General features: G+C 36.3%; 2 protein-coding genes, 1 non-coding gene and 1 pseudogene across 5 annotated transcripts in view; 1 reads left to right on the plus strand and 3 right to left on the minus strand.

Moving 5' to 3' along the window:
- The window catches only part of USP50 (ubiquitin specific peptidase 50), a 41,749-nt gene extending 31,430 nt beyond the window's left edge, over positions 1 to 10,319 (plus strand). For 2 of the 3 annotated variants that reach the window (XM_007081843.3, XM_042988880.1), the window contains exon 7: positions 10,027 to 10,319. In XM_007081843.3, the coding sequence (XP_007081905.1) occupies positions 10,027 to 10,218 (192 nt within the window). In that variant the 3' untranslated portion in view covers positions 10,219 to 10,319. Of the gene's footprint in view, positions 1 to 8,179; positions 8,298 to 10,026 lie in introns of all 3 variants that reach the window. The other variant, XR_006218632.1, reaches the window with a different exon arrangement.
- Positions 6,132 to 6,235, minus strand: LOC122239830. The gene has a single exon (XR_006219215.1). It is a non-coding gene; the product is annotated as a U6 spliceosomal RNA (small nuclear RNA).
- An 866-nt stretch (positions 10,320 to 11,185) lies between the features above and the next one.
- The window catches only part of USP8 (ubiquitin specific peptidase 8), a 76,996-nt gene continuing 62,701 nt past the window's right edge, over positions 11,186 to 25,480 (minus strand). The window contains exons 12-20 of the mRNA XM_007081842.3: positions 22,877 to 22,963; positions 20,917 to 20,994; positions 20,235 to 20,497; positions 18,529 to 18,741; positions 17,823 to 18,033; positions 15,536 to 15,772; positions 14,273 to 14,415; positions 12,183 to 12,315; positions 11,186 to 12,014 (exon numbers count right to left, since the gene is read on the minus strand). Of these exons, the coding sequence (XP_007081904.2) occupies positions 11,829 to 12,014; positions 12,183 to 12,315; positions 14,273 to 14,415; positions 15,536 to 15,772; positions 17,823 to 18,033; positions 18,529 to 18,741; positions 20,235 to 20,497; positions 20,917 to 20,994; positions 22,877 to 22,963 (1,551 nt within the window). The 3' untranslated portion in view covers positions 11,186 to 11,828. The remainder of the gene's footprint in view (positions 12,015 to 12,182; positions 12,316 to 14,272; positions 14,416 to 15,535; positions 15,773 to 17,822; positions 18,034 to 18,528; positions 18,742 to 20,234; positions 20,498 to 20,916; positions 20,995 to 22,876; positions 22,964 to 25,480) is intronic.
- LOC122239843 lies at positions 18,308 to 18,400 on the minus strand (annotated as a pseudogene).

Here is a 25,480-nt window from a genome sequence, read left to right on the forward strand (position 1 = left end):
TTTCTTTCATCAGTGTTTTATAGTGTTCAGAGTATGGGTCTTTTAGCTCTTTGGTTGTTTATTCCTAGATATTTTATTGTTTTGGTGCAATTGTAAATGGAATTTTTTTTCTTTTTTAAAATTCTTATTTCTGAGAGAGAGAGAGAGAAAGAGAGAGAGAGCATGAGTGGGGTAGGGGCAGAGGGAGAGGGAGACACAGATTCTGAAGCAGGCTCTAGGCTCTGAGCTGTCAGCACAGAGCCTGACATGGGGCTCAAACCCACAAACTGTGAGATCATGATCTGAGCTGAAGTCAGACGTTTAACAGACTGAGCCACCCAGGTGCCCCTGGAATTTTTTTCTTTATTTCACTTTCTGCTGCCTCATTATTAGTATATAGGAATACAACAGATTTCTGTAATCTTGATTTTTGTATCCTGCGATTTCACTGAATTCATTTATCAGTTCTAGTAGGTTTTTTGGTGGAGTCTACATATATATTGTATGTCATCTACTTCTTCCTTGCAAATTTGGATGCCTTTATTTATGTTGTCTAATTGATGTGGCTAGGACTTGCAGTACTATGTTGAATAAAAGTGCTAAGAATGGACATCGTTGTCTTGTTCCTGACCTTAGGGGGAAAAGCTCTCAGATTTTCCCCATTGAGTATGATGTTGGCTGTGGGTTTTCATATAAAGGTCTTTATTATGTTGAGATGTGTTCTCTCTAGGCCTACTTTGCAGAGAGTTTTTATCATGAATGAATGTTGTATTTTGTCAACACCTATTGAAATGATCATATGGTTTTAACTATTTCTTTTATTGATGCTATGTATCACATTGATTGCTTTGCAAATATTGAACCACTCTTGTATCCCAGTTTTAAATCCCACTTAATTGTGGTATCTGATTTTTTTAATACACTGTTGAATTTGGTTTGCTAATATTTTGTTGAGGATTTTGCATCTGTATTTGTGAGAGATACTGGCCTGTAGTTCTCTTTTTTTGTGTGTGGTATCTTTATCTAGTTTTGGTATCAAGGTGATACTGGTCTCACAGAATAAATTTGAAAGTTTTCCTTCCTCTTGAATTTTTTGGAATAGTTTGAGAAGAATGGTATTATCTCTTCTTTATATGTTTGGTAGAATTCACTGTGAAGCCATCAGGTCCTGGACTTTTGTTTGGGGGGAGTTTTGATTATTGTTTCAATTTAATTGCTGGTGATTGATGTGTTCAAATTTTCTATTTTTTCTTGCTTTAGCTTTGGTAGGTTATTTGTTTCTAGATATTTATCCATTTCTTCTAAGCTGTCTATTGGCATCTAGCTTTTCATTATATTGTTACAATTGTTTGTATTTCTGTGATGTTATTTATCCTCTTGCATTAGTAATTTTCTTTATTTGGGTTCTGTATTTTTTTTTTTTTTTTTTTTTTAGTGAGTCTTGCTAGAGGTTTATCAGTTTTATCCATCTTTTCAAAGAATCATCTGGTTTCATTGATCTGTTGTATTGATTTTTTAGTTTCTAGATCATTGATTTCTGCTCTAATCTTCATTATTTCTTTCCTTCTGCTGGTTTGGGGTTTTGTTTGTTCTGTTTTTAGCTTCTTTAGATGTAAGGTTAGGTCTTAGCTCTTAAGATTTTTCCTGCTTCTTGAGGTAGACTTTTATTGCTATAAACTTCCTTCTTAGAACCACTTTTGTTGCATCTCAAATATTTGGGACTCTTGTGTTTTCACTTTCATTTGTTTCCATGTAATTTTTTATTTGCTTTTTGATTTCTTGGTTGACTCATTCATTATTTAATAACATGTTAATTAACATCCATGTTATTTGTGGTCTTTCCAGATTTTTTCTTGTGGTTATAGCATTGTGGTCAGAAAAGATGTAGGTATAATTTTGATTTCTTGCATTTGTTGAGACTTTTGTGGCCTCATATGTGATCTATTGTGGAGAATGTTCCACGTGCACTTGACAAGAGTGTGTATTCTGCTGTTTGAGGATGGAATGTTCTGATGTATCTGCTAAATCCATCTGGTTCATTGTATCATTCAAAGCTGTTGTTTTCATGTTGATTTTCTGTTTAGATGATCTGCTCATTGATGTAAGTGGAGTGTTAAGTTCCCTACTATTATATTATTACCAACTAGTTCCTTTATGTTTGTTATTAACCATTTTGTGTATTTGGGTGCTTCTGTGTTTGGTGAATAAATAAGTACAATTATTATATCTTCGTGATGGATTGTCCCCTTTCTTATCCTTCTTTGTCTCTTGTTACAGTCTTTGTTTTAAAGTCCAATATGTCCTATATAAGTATAGCTACCTTTTGGCATCCATTTACATCATAAATGTTTCTCCATCCTCTCACTTCCAATCTGCAGGTCTCTTGTCAGCCTGAGATTGGTCTTTTGTAGGCAGCATATAGATGGATTATTTTTTTTTTTTTTTTTGTAATGCATTCTGTCATCTTGTGTATTTTTGACTGGAATGTTCAGTTTACATTCAAAGCAATTATTGATAGATATGTTTTTATTGCCATTTTGTTACTTGGTTTGTGGTTGTGTCTATAGATGTTCTTTGATCCTTTCTTGCTCTCTTTCATGTTTTGTTGGCTTTCCTTAATACTTGGATTCCTTTCTCTTTATTTTTTTTTCATATATATTACTGGCTTTTGATTTGTGGTTATCATTAGGTTTGTATATAATGTCTTCTGCATATAGCAGTCTATGTTAAGTTGATGGTCACTTAAGCTTAAGCCCATTTTTTACTCTTCTTCCCTTCTACGTTTTTAGGTGTATGGTGTCCTATTTTGCATCCTTTTATTTTATGAATTCTTTGACTGATTTACAGAAATACTTATTTTTTACTGTTTTTGTGTTTTTTATTTTTCATACTCTCACTTATGATCTTTCTTTCCACTCGAAGTTTCCCTTTTACTATTTCTTGGAGGTCAGGTTTAGTGGTCATAACCTCCTTCAGTTTTGTTTGCCTGAAAAACTCTTTATCCTTCCTTCTCTTCTGAATGATAGCCTTGCTAGATAGAGTATTCCGGGCCTTAAATGTTTCCCTTCAGCACTTTGCTGTCTGGAAGAATGTGGCATGATATATTCAATGTTTCTGCTGAAAAATCCACTTATAGCCTTATGGGGTTTCACTTGTATGTAACAGTTTCTTTTCTCTTGCTGCTTCCAAAAATTTTTTTATCACGACTTTTTGCCATTTTAATTACTATGTGTCTTGGTGTGGACCTCCTTGCATTGAATTTTGTTGGGGGCGGAATCTCTGTGCCTCCTGGATCTGGATATCTGTGTCCTTCCCTAGATTATGGAAGTTTTCAGCTACTATTTCTTCAAATAAATTTTCTGCCTCCTTATTTGTCTCTTCTTCTGGGATCCCTATAATGTGGATGTTCTGACTTGATGGAGTCAGAATTCTCTATGACTATTATCAATTTACACAATTTTCTTTCATCACTTTTGCTCATCTTGGTTATTTTCCATTATTCTGTTTTCCAGGTCATTAACTCATTCCTCTGCTTCATCTAGCCTGCTATTTATTCCATCAAGTGTATTTTTAATTTCATTTATTTTGTTCTTGATATCTGATTGGTTTTTTCTCTCTTTGTTAAGGGTCACACTGATGTCCTCCACTCTTAAGTTCACTGAGTATCTTTGTGACCATTACTTTAAATTCTCTTTCCACTTAAATTCTCTTACATTGATTTCACTTTGGTCTCTTTCTGCGGTTTGGTCCTGATCTTTCATTTGAGAGATGTTTCTCTGTCTCCTCCTTTTGTTTAACTCTCTATGTCTGTTTCTCTTTTAGGAAAGTCACCTACTTCTCTTGCTCTTAATGACAATAGCCTTATAAAGAAGAATTCCTATAGTGCCCTGAAGTACATTGTCCCCTCTTCCTCAGGACCTGGTGCTTCAAAAACATATCTCCTATGTGTGTTGTGTGTGCTCTCCTGTTGAGCCCTGGCCTCTTTTTCCTTCAGTCCAATTGTCTATGGAGGCTCTCTTTGCCTGTTGTGGGCCATGAGGTGTGCAGTGGTCTGTTTGCAAAATGAGACCAGCCCTCCATGCTGCTGGAAGTGACGTTTTGCAAAATATGTGGTTCAGGAGATGTGTTAACAAGGTGTGCGCTCATCTTTACGGGGAGGGGGCTTGCAGCACCAGGACTGAGGAGAGAGTGTGATTGGGAAGGACAGACCCAGAAAAGCCTGGGGGATTGGGGCTTGATGCAAGCAATTTAGGTAAGGAGTATCTGGGCTGTTCTCTTTCCCACAGGTGGCCGTCGTTTATGCTGGGGTTGGGGGAGGAAATGGCTTCTGCCAGCTCCTTTTTTCCTGGAAAGGTCTCCCTGTGCTTCCGGTCTCTCTAGGCCACACTCTGAGATGAGCAAATCGCTCTTCCTCCCATCTGCCCCTGGTGTTTCTCAAACTGCTGATTCTACACAGTATGTGTACAGCCTGTTTGTTATGCTGTCCCTTTAGGGGAGGGAACTCTGTTTCTTAGCACCCTCCAGTCTCTCCCAGAGCCAAGCCTGATGATTTTTAAATTCTAGGCTAAGCTCCACTGGTTTTAAGAACTCAGGAAATTCAGCCCCTCTCATATTCAAAGGCAAATATCCCTAGAGTGAAAGTCTGTTTTCTTCCCTTCTCAGTGTCATCGGCTCTCTCTCTACCACAGACAGCCATGGTCTATTTTACTTCTAGACCACATCTTTGCCATTCCTACCTTCTTCAATGTGGCCTCTAGTTGTGGAATTTGTTCTGGCAGTCTCTGGATTGTTTTCTGGGTTATTTATGCTGATATGGGTGTTATCTAGTTGGATCCGTGAGACAAGGCAAACTTAGTGTCCTCCTACTCCAACATCTTCCCAGACCTCTGGGTATTAATTTTGTATCCTTCAATTTTACTGAATTCATTTATTAATTCTAGTAGTTTATTGGTGGATCTTAAGGATTCATGTCATCTGCAAATAGTGACAGTTTAACTTCTTTACCAATATGGATGCCTCTTTTTTATTTTTGTTGTCTGCTTGCTATAACCAGGACTTTAATACTGTGTTGAATAAAAGTGACAGTGGGCATCCTTGTCTCATAATTTTAGAGCAAAATTCTGTTTTTTGATGTGTCATGTTGGGGTTCGGGAGTGAACAGTCAAGAAACAATTCTTGAGATGTCTTTGGTACAAAAAGGGTTGTTGTAGCTGCTCTGAGGTCATGAGGAGTAACATACTTTCAAGTTGGGAGGGGGTTAGGGATAGGAGAAGTTTTTAAGGAATTTGGACCTTGAGGAGCTAGCTGTTGCTATGAAAAGGTCATTTACTACTGTCTAGTAAACTGTTAGTCATGAGACTTTTCAGATGTATATCAGTGGGCCATATTTTTGGAAAATGATTGGTAACATATATCTTGAGGAGGTAGAGATAAACAAAGTTTCCAAGGGGATTTTTACAGGATCCTGGAGGTCCAGCGAATGTCAAGCTAAGGTTGCCTTTTGCCTCTAGCAAAGATTAACATGAAGGCAGCTAAGCTCCTTGAGAAAAGGTCACTCTACCTGTCTTAAGTACTTGTTAAAAATTTAAAAAAATTTTTTTTCCTATATTTCTTTTGCCTTTGTTCTCCACATCATTTTTCACCACTGAATGTGATGTTAGCTATGGATTTGTCATATATATCCTTTGTTAAGTTGAGGTATGTTCCTTTTAAACCCACTGTTGAGGTTTTTTTGGTTTTTTTTTTAATGTTTACTTATTTTGAGAGAAACAGGGAGAGAGAGCGTGCATGAGCAGGGGCAGGGGCAGAGAGAGAAGTGAGAGAATCCCAAGCAGGCTGCCTATTGTCAGCACAGAGCCTGACATGGGGCTCAATCCCACAAACTATAAGGTATGAACTGAGCTGAAATCAAGAGTCAGGCACTTAACCGACTGAGCCAACCCAGGTGCCACTTTTGAGAGTTTTTTAAATGAATTGATGTTGTACTTTGTCAAATGCTTTTTCTGCATCTATTGAGATGCAGATGATGATATGATCATATGATTTTTATGTTTTATTGATATAGTGTATCATGTTTATTGATTTGTGAATATTGAACCATCCTTGCAGCCCCAGAATAAATTCCAATTGATTGTGGTGAATGATTTTTTTTTTTTAATATGCAACATGTCACAAATTTGAATGTGATTCTTGTGCAGGGGCCATGATAATCTCTGTATCATTCCCATGTTAGTAGATGTGCTGTTGAAGTGAGCATGGTGAATGATCCTTTATCATCTAGATGAATGCAATTTGTTAATATTTTGTGGAGGATTTTTTGTATCTATGTACATCAGGGATATTTGCCTGTAGTTTTTTTTTTGTTTTTTTTGTTTTTTTTTTTGTGGTGTCTTTGGCTTTGGTGTCAGGGTGATTTCTGGCTTCATAGAATAAACTTGGAAGCTTTCCTTACTCTTCTATTTTTTGGAATAGTTTGAAGAGAATAGGTATAAAGTCTTCTTTAAATGGTATAGTTCACCTGTGAAGCCATCTGGTCCTGGACTTTTATTTTTTTGGTAGTTTTTTGAAAACCAATTCATTTTTGTTATTAGTCATTGGTCTCTTCAGGTTTTCTATTTCCTTCTGATTGAATTTTGGAAGATTGTATGTTTCTAGGAATTTATCCATTTCTTCTGGGTTTTCCAATTTGTTGGCACATACTTTTTCACAATGTTTTCTTTATAACCCTTTGTATTTTTGTGCTGTTAGTTGTTACTTCTCTTTTTTTACTTATTTGGGTCTTTCTCTTCTTTTCTTGATGAGTCTGGCTAAGGGTTTATCAATTTTATCTTTTCAAGGAACCAGCTCTTTTCATTAATTTTTTTCTATTTTTTTTGTCTCTATACCTTTATTTCTGTTCTTATCTTTATTATTTTCTCCCATCTACTAACCTTGGGCTTTATTTGTTTTGTTTTTCTAGTTCCTTTAGGTGTAATGTTAGGTTGTTTGAAATTGTTTCTTGAGGTAGGCCTGTATTGTTATAAATTGCCCTTTTAGAACTGCTTTTTGCTGCATCCCAAAGGTTTTGGATCATTGTATTTTCATTTTCCTTTGTTTTCATGTATTTTTATAACTTTTTTGATTACTTCATTGACCTTTCGGTTGTTAGTATCATGTTTTTTAGCCTCCACATGATTGTGTTTTTTTCCTGTGATTGATTTCTATTTTCATACTGCTGTGGTCAGAAAAGATGCATGATATGGTTTCAATCTTCTTAAATTTACCACCACTTTGGAGCCTAACATGTGTTCTATTATGGAGAATGTTCCAGATGTACTTGAAAAGAATGTCTGTTCTCTTGTTTTTGTATGGAATGTTTGTGTAGATCTTTTATGTCCACCTGGTCTAATGTTTCACTCAAAGACAGTTTCCTTATTGATTTTTCTTCCTGGATGATCTATCCATTGATGTAAGTGGCTGTTGTTTTTTTTAAGATTTTTTCTTTTTAATTTTTTATCAGAGAGTGTGTGGCGGGGGGGGGGGGGGAGGTGGGCAGAGGGAGAGAGAGAGAGAAAGAGAATCTTAAGCAGGTTCCACACTCAGCCAAAAGTCCAACGTGGTGCTTGATCCCATGACCCTGGGATCATGACCTGAGCTGAAATCAAGAGTTGGATGCTCAAGTGACTGAGTCACCCAGGGGCCCTGATGTAACTGGGGTTTTCACGTTCCCTAGTATTACTATATTACCAATTTATCTCTTTACATCTGTTAATATTTGCTTTATATATTTAGGTAATCCAATGTTGGATGCATAGATATTTACAATTTTTAGCTCCTCTTGTTGGATTGATTCCTTCACTGTTATGTAATGCCCTTCTTTGTCTCTTCTTACAGTTTTTGTTTTAAAATTTATTTTATCTCGGGCACCTTGGTGGCTCAGTTGGGTGGTTAAGTGTCCAACTTTGGCTCAGGTCATGATCTCACAGTTCATGGGTTCAAGCCTGCTTCAGGCTTTGTGCTGACAGCTCAGAGCCTGGAGCCTGCTTCAGATTCTGTGTCTCGTTCTCTCTCTGCCTCTCCCCTGCTCTCTCTCTCTCAAAAACAAACATTGAAAAAAATTAAAAACAAGAAGTTTACTTTTTCTGATAGAAATACGGCTTTTTTTTTTTTTCACATCCATTTGCATGCTGTTTTTTCACTTTCAATCTGTATGCATCTTTAGGTGTGAGGTTGAGTGTCTTGTAGCCAGCAACATATAGACGGTTTATGTGTGTGCTTTTTTAAATCAATTCCACCGCCCTATGTGTTTTGATTGGAGGATTCAGGCCATTTAATTACTGGTAAGTAAACTTATTGCCATTTTGTTTTCTGGTTGTTTTTGTGGTCTTTCTCTGATCCTTTATTCTCTTGCTTTCTTTTATTGTGCTTGATGATTTCTGTAGTGTTAGGTTTGGTTTTCTCTTTAATTTTTGTGCATCTGTTCAATGTTTTGAGCTTTTGGTTACCATGAGGTTCATATATAACATCTTAAGCTTATAGCACTGTGTATTATGTTCATGGTCATTTTTTAGAATGTTCAAGAACATTCTATATGTGGGTGTCCTGTACAGCCTGAATGAAAGCACATCTATCCAGAAACAGAATGTAGTTCTTTCCTTTTGCCAAGCACCCCTCAAATAATTCTCAAAATAACCCCCCAAATAAGGTCACAGGGCAAGGACCAGGACTAGAGCTCGGATCTTTTAAATGTCAGCTTTGGGATATTTCTGTAACATGTAAAGTGAGAGGTAGGGAAGATGAAGGTCTAAGGGAATATTTAGTAAGTATCTCCTATGTACTACTTCCGTAATTTCAAAGACATCTGATAACTGCTATGTAAGACAAGACATATTTTATTACCCCATTTTAATAGATGGGGAAATTAAAGCTCAGGAAGGTTAAATACACCTTAAAGCCATTGTGTAGTATTAGAGCTGAACTATCAATTCTATATTGACTACTAGATGACTATAATTGACCATCTTCTACCCTCTATACCAGGGGTCAGCAAACTTATTCTGTAAAAGGCCAGACAGTAAATATTTTAGGCTTTGTTGGCCAGCAGTTTCTACTGCAACTATTCAGCTTTACTATTGTGTGATGGCAGCTACTAAAAGATATAAAACGAATGAGCATGGCTGTGTTCCCATGAAACTTTACTTGCTGTAATTTGAGATTCATATAATGTTCAGGTCACAAAATATTTTTTCAACCATACAAAAATATGAAACGCATTCTTCCTCACAGTCCACACCAAAGTGAGGTTCTCCAGTGCCGGTTTCAAACATGCCTTTACGGGGTTAGGAAAGACGTGGAAAAGAGAATGGAATAGGTTCTCTTCTGGATGCTACATGACCGAGGGGGTTGTTGTCGCATAATCCCTCAAATTGTGTAGGAGCAATATGCAGTTAACTGTCTTGTCCCAATGCTAAATGTCCTTTTTCCTATCTTTCAAATTAAACTGTAGGCTCATTTAGGAAAGAGGACTATCTTATTTTAAAATCTTCAATGTTTTTAAAAATTTTAATTAATGTTTATTTTTGAGAGAGAGAGACAGAGTGTGAGCAGGGGAAGGGCACAGAGAGAGGGAGACACCGAATCTGAAGCAGGCTCCAGGCTCTGAGCTGTAAGCACAGAGCCCGACGTGGGACTTGAACTCACAAACCGTGAGATCATGACCTGAGCCGAAGTTGGATGCTTAACTGACTGAGCCACCCAGGTGCCCCAACTCCTTTAACGTTTAATAGTCTATGTATAGTAGATGCTCAGTATTCAGTCATAAATATTAGATGCTGCCAAATACTAAACTATTTCATTCATAGATTCTTTAGTCGATAGGCCCAATGTATAAGCAGTTCAATGGATGAAAACTATTGTAGCAGGCCATATCTATCATTTAACAACATTACCTTCTCCTTTTAATTTAGTGTAAGGGACAATTGTGAAAAATATTTCTTGGCTATACCTTTTTTTGTTCCAGTAGAGTTATCTGCTTGGGAATATTAAGTCTGACATTCGTTCTTCCCCTAGAACCACTTTGGTGATCTGGACGGTGGCCACTACACTGCTTTCTGCAAGAACTCAGTGACCCAGGCCTGGTATAGCTTTGATGACACACGAGTCAGTGAGATTCCAGATACTTCAGTGCAAACTGCTACAGCCTATCTCCTGTTCTACAGTTGCCAGCCCTTTTCTATACCTATAAAAAAGTGCAAGAGCTAGGAAAATGGTGCAAAACTGCAGAACTGAAAACTGCAAAACAAGCAATCAGAAACTGGTACTTCAGGTTTGCTTTGTCATTAAACTCTTGCAATTTACTTACATCCAACATAATTTTCACTCTTTCTACTGTATTATGCACTTTTTTATATGATAAGCCTCTAGCAGAGAAGAGAGGTCCTGGCCTCCTGAAAAAGGCAGCACGACGAAATGCTAATGGATGGGGGCCTGCAAAGCACAGCAAAGTATGTATTAATTTCAGGTTTCAAAATTCAATGTCTATTAGGATGGATATTTTTAAACCTAAAATACCTCAATTATATATATGCAACAAAGTATTCTCCAAAGATACTTCATGGAGCTAAACAAAGTAAGTTTTGTTCAAGTGGCTCTGTGACCTTATGATTTGGAAATATTTCAGTGATCTGATAATTTAGCCAAGAACTCTAAGATTCTTAGACCAACTGCAGAATATGAAAAGATGCCAACCTCAGGATTCAAGACTCCTCTTTACTCATAGTGGCATCTTTCAGAAGCAACTTCTAGAATCATATTTTTATATGGGGAGTTTTTACTGACTTCATCTATAGCACCTGAGTCTGAGGTAAATAATACATTCTCAGCTCCTCTCCTTTAATACATCACTTTGCAAAGATGTGGTTCTTAATACAGTTTATTCTGTAGTCATTCCCGATCCCTATCCCTTTTAATTTTAATCCTGATTCCCAACTCTTGAGAATTCTAAATAAGTGCTTTATGCAGTTCTGGGTCAAGTTGAAGGAAGAGTAAAATCAAGTCCTAATACAACAGGATAAGTGAACTAAATTTTAAGTCACATAGTAGGATAAAATGTGTGTGTATATAAAATGGTTTGATAAAAAAATAAAGACAGAACACTTACAGGGTTTTAAATTATTTTTCTCATTAAGATTTTAATGTAGGTGTAAATGAAAATTCTCATTTTAAAAAATTAAAGAAAAGTTTCCATTTATTTTTTAGAATAAAGATTTAGTGCACAAATACAGCCCAAAGCCAACAAAAAAATAGCTTTGCCCTGTCATTTCCCTAAGAAAGCACTGCAGTTACTCAGAATAGGCCAAAAGAAAAAGGAAAAACAAACAGTCCTCTGAGTTCTAGGCTTCACACAAGGACCACGTTATTATACTATGTACATTGATTTGATGTGCAAGTGTGCAATAAATATATACACATACATTCCTATCTGCTTTACATCATTCTAGAGTATTCATAGATCAAGCTGGGATTTAGAAATGTGAAAAGGCCGTAACAGTGAAAAGGAAAAGAAAGGATATAATGGTTTTTAGACCAGGAGAAGAATAATGCTTAGCTAATTATTTTAACTTTGGAGCAAACTATAAAGGTTTTGAAATAAATGGTACCTGTAAGGAGTGCTTAACTGCAATACTCGTTAAATATTAGTCAGTTTTTCGATAATGGCACTGACCTAAAGTATATGGTGATAGTAACACAGCTCCCACGGTCTTAGAATTCCTCTAAATGGCCAGCTGTATTTATCCAGTATCTTTATAAGCATGTCAAGAGTTGTGTTGCTCAGCTTCTTAAAAGATAACTAGCTTAGAACCTATTTCTCCTTACGTGGCTACATCAGTTGCTCGTGGTCCCAATGAAGTATAAAAGAGGATATAAGCTGCCGAAGACTTCACAGAAGAAATGGAGATATCAGAAACTTCATGATCATCAAATTTAAACCACCGCTGTCTTGCTGCATTTTTACAATAGGCAGTGTAGTGGCCTCCATCCAGCCCACCATAGTGATTCTGTGCCAAACAAGATAGAAAATCAGTTCAAACTGAAATTATTGTCATATTTTAAATACTTCAAAGCTTTATGTTATTTTCCTATGAGGTTAAGGAACCACATGAAACTCTTATTTTTATAGTTTGCTTAGAAAAAGAGAAAGGATTTAGTTCCAACAAGATACTTACTGAAACAGAAAACAAATTATATTTCTTCAAATTGTTCTTTGGACCAATAACATACTGTGACAAGTCAAGATTCTCTAATGGGAAATCCACAGAGGTCTGTAGTTTCTGCTTCCACCTGCCATCGTAGGAAAAACTGTAGAGTGAAACAGGATAGCAATTAAACTGAGAGACCACAAACACTGGAAAGACTTGAATTCATTCATTAATGTTCTAGATTTGTAGCTGAGACCAGAAAATCCATTTCAAACACACTCAGAATTTCAGTGGTGGAGGGACCTGGAAAGACATTTGGCTTCATTTCCACTTTACAAATGAGAAAACGAAGGTATGAGCAGATATGAAATGACCTGCCCTCAGTCAAACAGCTAAGGTGGTGGAGACAGAGCCACACCTGGGTCCCTTGACCCGTAGGCCAGGGACAACTGTTCGATGAGTCTTCTGCAAAGGTAAAAAGTTATGAAGACCCAGGTTTATAATGCTAACTACCATATGAGTACAGAGGAAAGACTAAGGAGGGCTGCTCTAGCTGTTAAGACTGTACTTTTGGGGAAACTGAAGCTGGAAATCATAAGCACACAGACTACACAGGGATCCCCTGCTTTTCAAAAGCTGGTGTTACGCCACTTCATTTTTACAAGACTTCCATGAGTACCTGTTTTAGCTACCTAAAAGAAATCCAAAGAAGGTTTCTGCTTTTAAGAAAAAAGGTGAAAAGGGGAAAGCAGCACTGGGCAGCGTTTGTTTGCAGTAGGCTGCTGGAGGCAGCAGGCAACCTGCTGAGTAGATAAAGTGGCATCACCATGCTCCTTCCCAGAATACTCAGTGTCAAGCTGCCACAGCTTTGAATTGTCTGCCCGTACCTGTGTTTTATCTTGATCTGTTTTGTGCATCTGTTAAGCAAGATGTGTCCTAAGGTATTAGAAAAGTCTAAGAGAAGGTTATTTTGGGGGTCTGGGAATACTGAAAGATTTTCTATATAAATTAATGGTAACTGCTTCTTTGCTTTACACCATTTTGGCTTATGAAAGATTTCACAGGAACACTCTACTTTTGGATAGCAGGGGAGAATTGTAATAGCATTCCATTATCCTGACATACTCTACTCCTTTAAACGCCGAAATACTGGTACTTTGGTTGGTGTGATAAGATTATTTCAGAATTAGTTTTCAAAAACTGAATTCTGAACCATTTACATTTTTAGATACCTGTATTCTCCAAAGAATTAATACACAGCACTAGAAATCTTAACATATGTGTAATCATTTATAGAATGTTTATCTGTACCTCCACAATCCTCAAGAAGAGAAAAACTGATGGAACAAGTTTCTGGTAGAAAATTTACGTGAGGAATTTGAACACGTCAATATAGAAACTAACAAAAGTAATTGCCTAAGAATTTCCAATAATACAAAATGAAACAAATAATTAAAACAGAAATGCTTCGTTTGAGACAAAAATTACAGCTCTCAATAAAAAGATGAAACTTCCTTTTAAAAAGTTTTTCAAAATAATGATTCATAGTTATCACTCCATGAATGGATTCCATAAAGATAAAAGAATCGAAAGACAACATCTGGGACAGATTTTACAACTCTCTTGCTATTATCCCATCTATTACAGGGCCAGACCTTTTTCACAGGCTAGAAAAATGTGGACAAAAATATCTGCACCCAGCAATGGCATCCTTAACATCTTCTCTTTAAAACTGCATTCTCATTTTCAGCACAGGATTAAATCTTTTCTTAGTTTACAATAAATTTTATTGACTTATCATTTGTATTAGAGTTATCCTGTGTGATTTTATACATTTTCACTTGGATTTTTTATGATGTAAAATTTTATATTTGAAATGCAATAAATTTCACTAATTTTTAAAAGATGAAATGACTTGAAAGTACCGTGTTGTCATTTTGCTGTTCTCGCAAACACTAAAGTAAGGAACTGGAGTCTCCTCATTTCTGCCTTGTTTCCCTAACCAGATAATTTTCCTTTGTAATACACCTTAGCAGGCAATGCAACAAAATGACTTAGAATGAAGTACAACTTAAGACTTCCTTCATCTAAACTGCAGAAAAATGTGTTCCTTTTACCGTTTCAGATGCACTAAAAGCACAGGTGGCAACTTCCAGATCTCTATCTTTTTTAGAGAGTCCCGTCGAGTTCTGCAATGACTGCAGTAAAACCTGTTGTTGTCTGTGAGCTTTTCTTCTTTGGAAAATAATCTAAGGCAGTCCTGGAGGCAAAAACAAGTAGTAGTTACTCACTAATTCGTTTCTTCAACACAGTATCATTGAGCATCTAATTCAGTAAGTTATTCTGCCAGGTATGAAGGACACAACACGTAACTAGCACAAAATAGTTCTGTCATAAAGTTTATGACCTAGTGGGGAGCCCAGAGGGGAGAGCCAACAGTAATCAGTGCAGGGAGTGGTGGGCGCTGCCCATGACAGAGGGAAGCAGGACTGTGCATCCTGAATGCACACAGGAGCCACCTCTGCCTGGTGCCTCAGGAAGTCTTACTGGAAGAAATGACATTCTCAAGGGAGCTAACACTAAAGGTATCAAAAAGCTAGCTAAATCACACTGTTACTGGGTAGAAAACAGGCTATTTATCTGATCCCCACATAGAGCAAATTCTTATAAAAAGGGAATCTAATTAAAGTCAATATGCAATTTTCAAATTAACTTTTAAAATAGAAGTTTTATTTCTTCAAAATACAAACTTTAAAAACATTTATTGATTCTGAAAAGTATTTAAAAATTTTTTTTCTTAAGTTTATTTATTTTGAGAGAAAGGAAGTGTGAGTGGGGGAAGGGCAGAGAGAGAGGGAGAGAGAATCCCAAGCAGCCTCTACTCAGTCAGTACATAGTCCGATGCAGGGCTTGAACTCATGAACTGCAAGATCAAGACCTGAGCTGAAGTCAGATGCTTAACTGACTGAGCCACCCACGTGCCCTAAAATGTTTTTTAAATTTTGTAAGTTAATTTATTTGGAGAGAGAGTGTGCAAGTGGGTGAGGGGACAGAAAGAGAATCCCAAGCAGACTCCACAGTGTCAGCACAGAGCCTGACACGGGGCTCAAAATCACAAACTGTGAGATTATAACCTGAGCTGAAATCAAGAGTTGGATGCTTAACCAACTGAGCCAGCCAGGTGCCCTGAATTCTGAAAGAGTAATTTAAATTTTTTTAAAAATTTTCTAATACACATAAACATAATTAAAACAAAATTTATGTAGGTGTTTTACCTACAAAACATTTATAGGGGCAAGTACAGACTCTGCTGAATAAAGTCCATCTTTGTATGCATAGAAACAGCATTTATTCAGCAAATCATTTTCTCTCAAACTTACCTGTAATGTACATTTACTTGTAGAAGCTAATGGTAGAGACAAATACATGAAGGCCTCAAATGTCCTAGACTTTTTGTGACAGGTGAGGCACTGTACTGTGGATTTGAACTGACCCTGAAAAAGTGCAACAATAATAGATTCATTGAGCTGCTTATGTTTCTGCCAAGCATGCTCTGCAGCTTTAAAGTCATCAAGGTGATCATTATTTTCTTCTTTATGTCTCTTCCGATTATCAGCCTGGAAATAATATTAAAATTTATATCAATATCTCAAAATCATCATTTAAATAGAAAACTAAAAGAATATATTGAATACACTTGCAGATTTAGAAACATTTCTGGTTTCTTTCATAAAGGAGTTCTAATCTCATTCAGAGGTTAAAAAAAAAAAAAAAAAAAAAAAAATTCCAGCCAAAAATCCTCCCCCAAAATCCCACTTTATCAGAAGGGTATGACTTATTTTACTAAACAGAAATTAATAAAATACATTTTTTTTTAGGTGATGGGGATTAAGGAGTGGACTTGTCACCGGGTGTTGAATGAGTGACGTATGGAAATACTGAATCACTTTACTGTACACCTGAAACTAATATTACAATGAATGTTAACTGCAATTCAAATAAAAACTTTAAATAAAAGTATATTTTATTAACTGTTTTTAAGTTGAAATTCTGGTTTTGAAAAGAGAAGACATCCCATACACCGCTGCAAGCTGTTGTCCTAGGCTTGTGGATGGATATACACATATCCTATATATATTCACACATATATCCACACAAAACACGTATTTATACATACACATGTATGTCTGTGTGTATGTATGTATGTTCAATGGTAACAGGGATCCCAAAGGTATTAGAGACATACATGTCTCAACTTTTCACATGAATCCTTTGGTTACATGAGGTAATTCTTATTTTAGAAAAAAGTATAAAACTGATAAAACATATACAAAATATATAAATATACAATAATAAAGATGTTCAAGCTCTCTACAGCTAATCTTTTGTAAAATTTATGTTTGGGGCACCTGGGTGGCTCAGTTAAACAACTGACTTCGGCTCAGGTCATGATCTCATGGTTCGTGAGCCCCACGTCGGGCTCTGTGTGGGGCTCTGTGCTACACAGTGTGGAGCCTGCTTGGGATTCTCTTCCTCTTTCTCTGCCTCTCTCCCACTCAAGCACATGTGCATGCTCTCTCTCTCTCAAAATAAATGAATAAACTTAAAAAAAATATTTATGATTTCACCTTCACATACATGTGGTCACAGAGTATCTCTAACAACTATTTCAACATTTACAATATCTCACAACCTACCATTTTAGTAAGCAAATATAAAAAAATTGTACATACTTCTTTTCAAATATTAGACATATCAGATATATTTGTTTTATAGTTTCTTACCTTAGTACAAAGTCACTAGATTTGAATAAACTACTACTGAACAATCACCAACTATAATTTTATTTTTTTTTAACATGTTACTTATTTAATTTTTGAGAGGGGGAGCACACGTGCACTCAAGGCAGGGAGAGGGGAAGAGGAAGAGAGAATTTTAAGCAGCCTCCACACCCAGTGCAGAGCCTGACATAGGGCTCGATCTAACGGCTGTGAGATCATGACCTAAGCTGAAACCAAGAGTCAATGCTTAACTGACTGGGCCACTCAGGCGCCCTGGCTGAGTGACATTCTAGTGTGTCACACATTCTAGTGTGTGTGTGTGTGTGTGTGTGTGTGTGTGTGCCACATTTTTAAAAATCCATTCACCCATGGATGGACACTTGGGTTGCCTCCATACCTTGGCTATTGTAAATAATGCTGCAATCAACATAGAAGTGCATATATCGTTTTGAATTAGTGTTTTCATTTTCTTTGAGTAAAGACGCAGTATTGGAATTACTGGATCATAAGATAATTCTATTTTTAATTTTTTTTATTTTAATTTAATTTTTAGTTTTTTAAATTTACTTTTTAATTTTAATTTTTTTTTAATTTACTTTTTGAGGGAGAGAGAGAGACAAAGACAGAGAGAGAGAGACGGAGAGAGCGAGCAGGGGAGGGGCAGAAACAGAATCCCAAGCAGGCTCTGCACTGTCAGCGCAGAGCCCAATGCAGGGCTTGAACTCACGACCATGAGATCATGACCTGAGCCAAAACCAAGAGTTGGATGCTCAACTGACTGAGCCACCCGGGCACCCCAACTATAATTTTAAATTGCTATAAAAATGATCACAGTGTTGAGCAACCTTAAAGAGCCTTTACAACTTAGAAAAATCAAATTTCTTACTTTATTTAGATCTTCATGGAGTCCATCCATTAGGAACAGAAGCAGTTCTTGTGAATCTTGCTGGCTATATCCTGCAAACTGGTCATTGATCTTCCCAATGGTGATTTTAAAGTCTTTTGGACTGATATACCTGTACTGTCCTGTCCACAGGGCTTTCATAATTATGCCAAACTCTTCAGCCACTTCACCTTTATGCCCCAACAAATTTGACCTTTGCAAATAAAATTAGAAAACAGCAATAAAGGAAGTTTTAAAAGGTCAAGGTACAGCAGGTTCTTGAGGTCAACATTAAACTCTTCGTATCTGTAATCCAACACTAAAATGTTTATTTAATCACAGGTTTATTACCAAATATTCATCTGATTCTTACTTTGATTATACCTCGCCAACTGGCTTCTTTTGGGCTGCAAATCCTGTACTGTCTCCTTCTCCTCAACAGGCTCCAGTTTATATGAGGTTCTGCCTTTGCCTATCTGTCCTTTACCAATTAGAGGGGGCTTTTCTCACATATCTTTGCACAGCGGCCATGATTCTCTGTATTGTTCCAATTTTAGTATATGTGCTGCCAAAGCGAGCACTCTCACATTTTTCTTAAAGATATTTTCCCCCCTTCCTAATTTGACTTCTCTCTGGAGCTGGGTGGTAAGAAAGTGTAGTTAGATCGTCCTTCTAATATTATATTGCAAAAAGTATGAAATTTCTTTACCTGTTAATATCGTCCTGGTAACAGTTTCGGTTGAAATAATCGGCCAAATGTGGAGCATTACATAGGCACTGCAGTATTGAGTTCATATAGCAAGTATTTCCTAAATTACGAAGTCCAGTGAGAGCTGGTCCAGATCCTCCAAAAACAGGATTGAGGTTCCGAATCTGAGAAGCAGAAAGCCTTGTGATCTCAGCTTTAGGGTAGCACGTTGGCCTGAGGAAGAAAAAGTGTACATAATGTCTTAAAATGCATGGCATCTAAAATTAAGGTTCATATTACAAATGGCAGTAAACTCCACCATTGGTATCAGAGTACACAGTAATCTTGGAAAGAGTTAATAGGTCAAAAGGTACTGGGTCTTACAGGACACTTACTATCTAGGTAACACTGGTTGTATTTTGTGACCCTCCCATGAAATAGTACCTTAACCTTTTATGGGGGGGTCTATTGTTCTTATACCCGGAGATAGAGTCCCTGGATTCTCATCAACAGGCAGAGACTTCTAGTAGAGAAGGCTCTTTCAAATTCCTTTAAGTAATCCTAGGAAGTTCAGCATTACCAAATGTTGAACTCAACCAGGAGGCCAAACAAAGAATAAAGAATATCTTACAGTGGAATAATCTCAAAAGAGGCAGGGATTATTTGGGTACTATTACCTGAAGTGTAGAGATATGCTGACAAATGTGGTAGACACTAGCCCCAGGTGGCTATTTAAATTTAAAATGAGGGGCGCCAAGGTGGCTCATTCGGTTAAGGTCCAACTCTTGGTTTTGGCTCAGGTCATGATCTCAGTTTGTGGGATTGAGCTGCACGTCAGGCTCTGTGCTGACAGTGTGGAGCCTGTTTAGGATTCTCTCTCTGCCTCTCCCCAACTTGTATGCATATGGTCATGTTCCCTCTCTCTCAAAAAAAATCTTTAAAACCAAAACGAAAACAATCCCCAATGATGATTCAAAAAAGAATTAAATCTTACCAGTTTTAATAGTCAGCCCTAACATAAACCCATTTATTTATATTTCCATCTATCCCCCTGCCCCAAAAAGTAAAGATTACAATAAGCAGATTTGATAATTATCTCCTCACAATCCTACCAATCATAAACCAGGAGCATTAGAGGGATCACACCAGGAAAACATCTAAACAGAGATATTGATTTGGGAAACTTAATTGAACCTACTGATAACTACTTATAAAGAGAACAGCAGAAATGCAATGAAAAAAAAAAGGGAACAGAATAAGGATTAGGAACTGATACCACAATACTTGTTTTAACACTATTTAAGTTTACTCCCACAGTATTCGGCTGAGTTAAAAAAAAAAAAAAAGTTTGGAATTTGAGAGCTGCAACAAAACAAACTCAACAGTCCTACAGATTATGGTCCTCAAAGAGAGATTTAGGGACCATGGAGATTTATGAAAAACTTCTAGGAGTCTATATCATGCTGCCCTAAAATAAAATAATATATATTCTTTTATACCTACATTAATACGGATTATGATAACCTTCCTGATAAATTTAAGTTAGCACTTGGGATAAAAACCAAGGAATTTAATCCATTTACTTTTCCTCTGTGCTACATAACAATGGCTAGAACAGCCACCCTCAGAAATTTCTGACTTCCTGATCTTAATAAGCTGAAATGTCTAGAGTAGAACTTTTCAAATATAGCAGATTATTCTAGTTCTAAGAGTTAGGATAAACTTACTTATTTTCCCGATTAACTGTTGGAGTTACTGTTGGCTTCCTCTTCTCTTCCTCTTGAATGGCCTGGGTTATATCTGGGGAGGAGTAGGAGCGCTTCAGTTTGGATGGTTCCCTATCCCGCTCAGCAGGAATCTGTGGCTTGGCTTTATGAGTTGGAGGGGTGGCAGGAGGTGCAGATGAAGGAGCCATTTCCGGTGGATACATATGAACAGTGTTGGTGGGTGAATGATAATAACGAAAAGTTCCAGTGATTGGGTCAAGAAACTTAGATAAAAAAGAAACAAAAACAAAAACAAAACAGGTCAAAAAACAATGACCATTACAAACTAAAGAAAATCACTCAAGGGTATTCTATTGCTAAGTTTACTTTTGGATTACAATAATTTGAATAAGATGGTCATAATCACTTCTATGATTAAACTTCCAAAAACCTTTAGGTATTAGAATAATACACTGCTTCTAAATGACAAAGGCCAGAAATGTTCATATATGGTAGCCAGCATCTCAGATTGGTTATACTGAGAAATCCAATCCTGCTATAATTAGGGGAATGGGCTATGTCCTCCACCATGAAGAAACAGAATTGACTCTGCATTAGAGAAGACATAGAATAAACAAAAAAAGCTTTATAAAAAAGAACACATGACCATGTTATTTATTTATGTGCTAATTTTGAGTTTTACCTTGGCCCAGCCTGAAGGCAGTCCTGGTACGATCCTTCCCATTTCTTCACTTCGTGCTCTTGTCAAAGGTTCTCGAGCCTGGTTTAAAAAAAAAAAAAAAATCAATTAAATTTTGCCATACACATACTTAAGCTATTTATATCAAAAAACCAAAAAACCTGTGTTGGCTGCCCTTAATATTTTTTAAATGAAGTTTAAAAATGAATAACTCTGTATGTTGTCTCAAAGTCCAAATACTGCCACAGCAAGGCGAAGAGGAATGTGTATATGCACAAGCCTATAATGATGATGGTTTTTTAAGTTTCTTTAAAAAACAAAAAACACAGACATTTCCACTGCTAGGTATCAACCCAAAAGAAATGAAACACACAAAGACTTATGTACAAATGCTCACAACAGCATTATTCATAATAGCCCAAAAGAAGCAGAAGCAATCCAAATATCCATTAACTGGTGAATGAATAAAATGTAGTATACCCACATGAGGGAATCCTATTCAGTAAATACAAAGGAATAAACTACAGATACATGGATGAATCTCAAAAAATTATACTAGTTAAAAGCCAAATGCAAAAGACCATATGTATGTACACACACACACACCCACACACACCCACGATTCCATTTATCTGGTATGTCCAGAAGAGACCTAACTATGAAGACAGAGTAGATCATGGTTGCTTGTGGCTTTAGGGTAAGGACAGAGAGTGACTATAATTGGGCACTGAGATCTTTCTGGTGTGATGAAAATGTTCTAAAATGGATTGAGTAAATACTTGCTTCACACCTTTGAACTGAAACCACTAAGCTGTACACTAAAAATGCGTGAATTTTATGGTATGCAAATATTACCTCAATAAAACTCTTAAATAAAAACAAAAGCAAAGGTGTCTTATATAAGACCTAAATATTTCAAAAATTGTGATAAAGTAACACAAAATAAGATTTGTCATTTTAACCATTTTTAAGCGTACAGGTTAGTGGCATTAAGTATATTCTCAGTGTTGTGGAACCAATTTCAAGTTCTTCATCTTGCAAAACTCAAAACTCTGCACCCATTTAAACTCACTTCCATCTACTTGGCAACCACCTTATATAAATGGAATCATACAGTATTTGTCTCTTTGTGACTGGCTTATTTCACTTGCAAAATGTCCTGAAGATTCATCCACGTTGTAGCATGTGTCAGAATTTCCTTCCTTTTTAAAAAGGCTAAATAATACACCATTGTATGTATATATCACATTTGTTTATATATTCATCTGTCAATGGATATTTGGGTTGCTTACATTTCTTGGCTAGTTGGCTATGTGAATAATACTGCTATGAACATAGGTGTATAAGGTCCTGCTTTCAATTCTTGTGGGTATATACCTAGAAGTAGAATTTCTGGATCATGTAGTAAGGCCTAGGTATTTTCTAATTTATTTTCTAATTTCATAAAATGAGAATACACTGTTGTACTTTAAATAGGAAGACAAACATCTATTCCCTTTTTTTAAAATTTAAAAATAATTTTTTTAAGTTTTATTTATTTATTTTGGGAGAAACAGAGACAGCATGACCGGGGGAGGAGTAGAGAAAGAAAGAAAAAGAGAGAGAGAGAGAGAGAGAGAGAGAGAGAGAGAGAGAGAGAGAGAGAGAGAGAAAATATCAAGCAAGCTCCACACTGTCAGCACAGAGCCCAATGCGGAACTCGAACTCACGAAACCATTAGATCATGACCTGAGCCGAAACAGAGTCAGACGCTTAACCGACTGAGCCACCCAGGTGCCCCACATCTATTCATTCCCTTTAGTATATAAATGGATCAATATGTAAAAATAAACAAAAAACAGCTATAAAAGATAGCAAAGATTTCCTCAGAAAGTAGATCTTAAGATGGAGGATGACAATATGGTAAAGACAACCATGTGGTTATAATCCATGTTTTCCCCCCACCCAATGAACTACTACTCACTTTGTTCCTTTCAGTGTCTTCTGTATTCTCTCTAAAAGTTCCAGTCTTTAGAATTCCACTTTCTGGTTGTCCTTTAATCTTAACAGGCTGTAAAAATTATTAAAATTTTAGAAGTGAAAGAAAACTTTAACTTTCCTCCCATAAAAACTTACCCATCAACCACTAGCTAATACAAGTAAATCCATCCGACTGAGATATAAAAGAAGAAAAAAAGTGACACTTCTGAAAGTTTCTTAGAAAAAAAAAATTTTTTTAAGAGTAGAATCCACACCCAACACAGAGCCCACTGCAGGGCCTGAACTCACAACCCTGAGATCAAGACTTGCGCTGAAATCAAGAGTCAGACACTTAATTGACTGAGCTACCCAGGCACCCAAAGTTTATTTAATTTTATTGTCAAAGTATAGATATTTTTATATATATATAGATTTTTTAACGTTTACTTATTTTTGAGAGAGAGAGAAACTGAGCACAAGCAGAGGAGAGGCAAAGAGAGAGGGAGACACAGAATCGAAAGCAGCTCCAGGATCTGGGCTGTCAGCACAGAGCCTGACGTGGGGCTCAAATCCACGAACCATGAGATCATGACCTAAGTCAAAGTTGGTCTCTTAACCGACTGAGCCACCCAGGTGCCCCTCAAAGTATAGATATTTTTAATTAAAGGTGATACAGCCCATGTGGAATTTCCTGACACTAACGGTAAAGAAGAAAAGAAACTGATGAATCAATGGGGGTGGGCTGCAAATCACAGTGGATTGGGAAGCAAGCACTGATTCCTAATACATGATGCTGGTCATCAGTGTATAGTCACCATGGCCTCTTTTGAACACTATCCTTTTATTTTAATCTCATATGATGTTACCTTCGAAGCAGTCATGTTCTCCCAAAATGAACACCCTGAAGAGAATGAAGAGATAACAGGAGTTTCATACACAATACTCAAAAGTACAAAACTTATTTTATATCCTCTTGGAACCTATCATGAGTTCCTTAAAAATTCACTTTGGTACACTGGGTGGCTAAGTAGGTTAAGCTTCTGACTCTTGATTTCAGCTCAGTACATGATCTCACGGTTTGAGTTTGAGCCCCACGTCAGGCTCTGCACTGTCAGTGGATCCTTGGGATCCTCTCTCTTCCCCTGCCCTCTCTCTGCCCCTCCCCTGCTCTCTCTCTCTCAAAAATAAATAAACTTAAAATTTTTTCACTTTAATTTTATAGTTCATTTAAAAATTACAGTAAAGTAAAAACTTCTAAATCTTTGTGATAATTTAATAAAATTTATTTAGAATAAATTATATATGTTACCTACTTTTAAAAGGACCATATAATAAATACAATCTTGTTTTCAATGTGTTATATATCACAGGAAATGTCAAAAACTAATGTGATATTCTTGGGGCTACTTAGATTTGCAGGGCTATTTGGCACCTATATAGTAAATGACCCCAGAAATATGAATGCATTCAGTTCTTTATGACTGCCTATCTCTAAGTGAAGCAAGACAGAAAGGAAGTAGCTTTGGAATCTCACTGAATATGGGCCCTTAGACAAATTATTTAACCTCCAAGTTTCAATTTTATTTGTAAATTAAATATCTCATGGGCTTATCATTAGAAGGATAACGTATGAAAAATCCTTGGTGTATAGTAACTACTACTAAGTAATATTTAATGAATAATATTAAAATTGGAAGAGCTCAACAAGTCTGAGTTTCCCATAAATAAAGTGAGAATGTTTTAGTACATGAGCTTCATTTCCCTAACTTTTGGTGTTTAGAAGGTTTTTATATGAGAGTTGTATTTTTGGTAGTTAAGGTTACTAGATTAAGTGTTCCTTGAATAAGTGTGCCATTAATATAAATTGTTATTTTTGCCATATGCCTGAACTGCTGCTTCAAAAGTTATAACAGTAGACATTCTGTAAAGATATAGTATTTTGTCTTCCATCCAAAGTCATTTTCTACACTACCAAGAACGTTATTTCTATTTACGTGCATACAAAAAGGACTATAACTGTTCCTGCTATTATAAAAACTTATTGTTCAAAAGGGAAAGGCATTGTTAATTGTATAATAGAGAAAAAAATAAACAGCACATATGATATTATTAGGTTAAAAAAGAATAACAACAAAAAATTTTCCTCAAAATTATGGGAATCAATTTTGGGGAATAGCCAAGGGCAGAAAAAAAAGCAACATTAATGGGATTATTGCCAATATTACTAATTAGATGAAGCAATAAACAAAAGGACAAAGATGTAACCAAAAAAATCTTTATACACAAAGATAAATGTTGGGCCATTTAGATGTTACTGATTTTGGACATATATGAAACAAATACAAACTCTACTACCATATACGTATTTGGCACCTAACTCCTCTATACTGAGAGGAAGATTATATTTCATTCTAGTCTTCTGATGATCATATATCACATATAAAAATGAAGTATGTAGTTAGTTATCTCAATTGCTAACACATATTGCATTTCATAGACAAAAAAAGCAATTCCATTTCCAGCCAACCAAAAGAATAGGTGAGTAAATGTAGATAGATCAGTATAAATCTATCACCCACTAGAAAATTACTTAAAAGGTCTGCCCTTA

Source organism: Panthera tigris, chromosome B3 (assembly GCF_018350195.1).
Source record: "Panthera tigris isolate Pti1 chromosome B3, P.tigris_Pti1_mat1.1, whole genome shotgun sequence".
In the NCBI taxonomy this organism is placed as follows: Eukaryota; Metazoa; Chordata; class Mammalia; order Carnivora; family Felidae; genus Panthera; species Panthera tigris.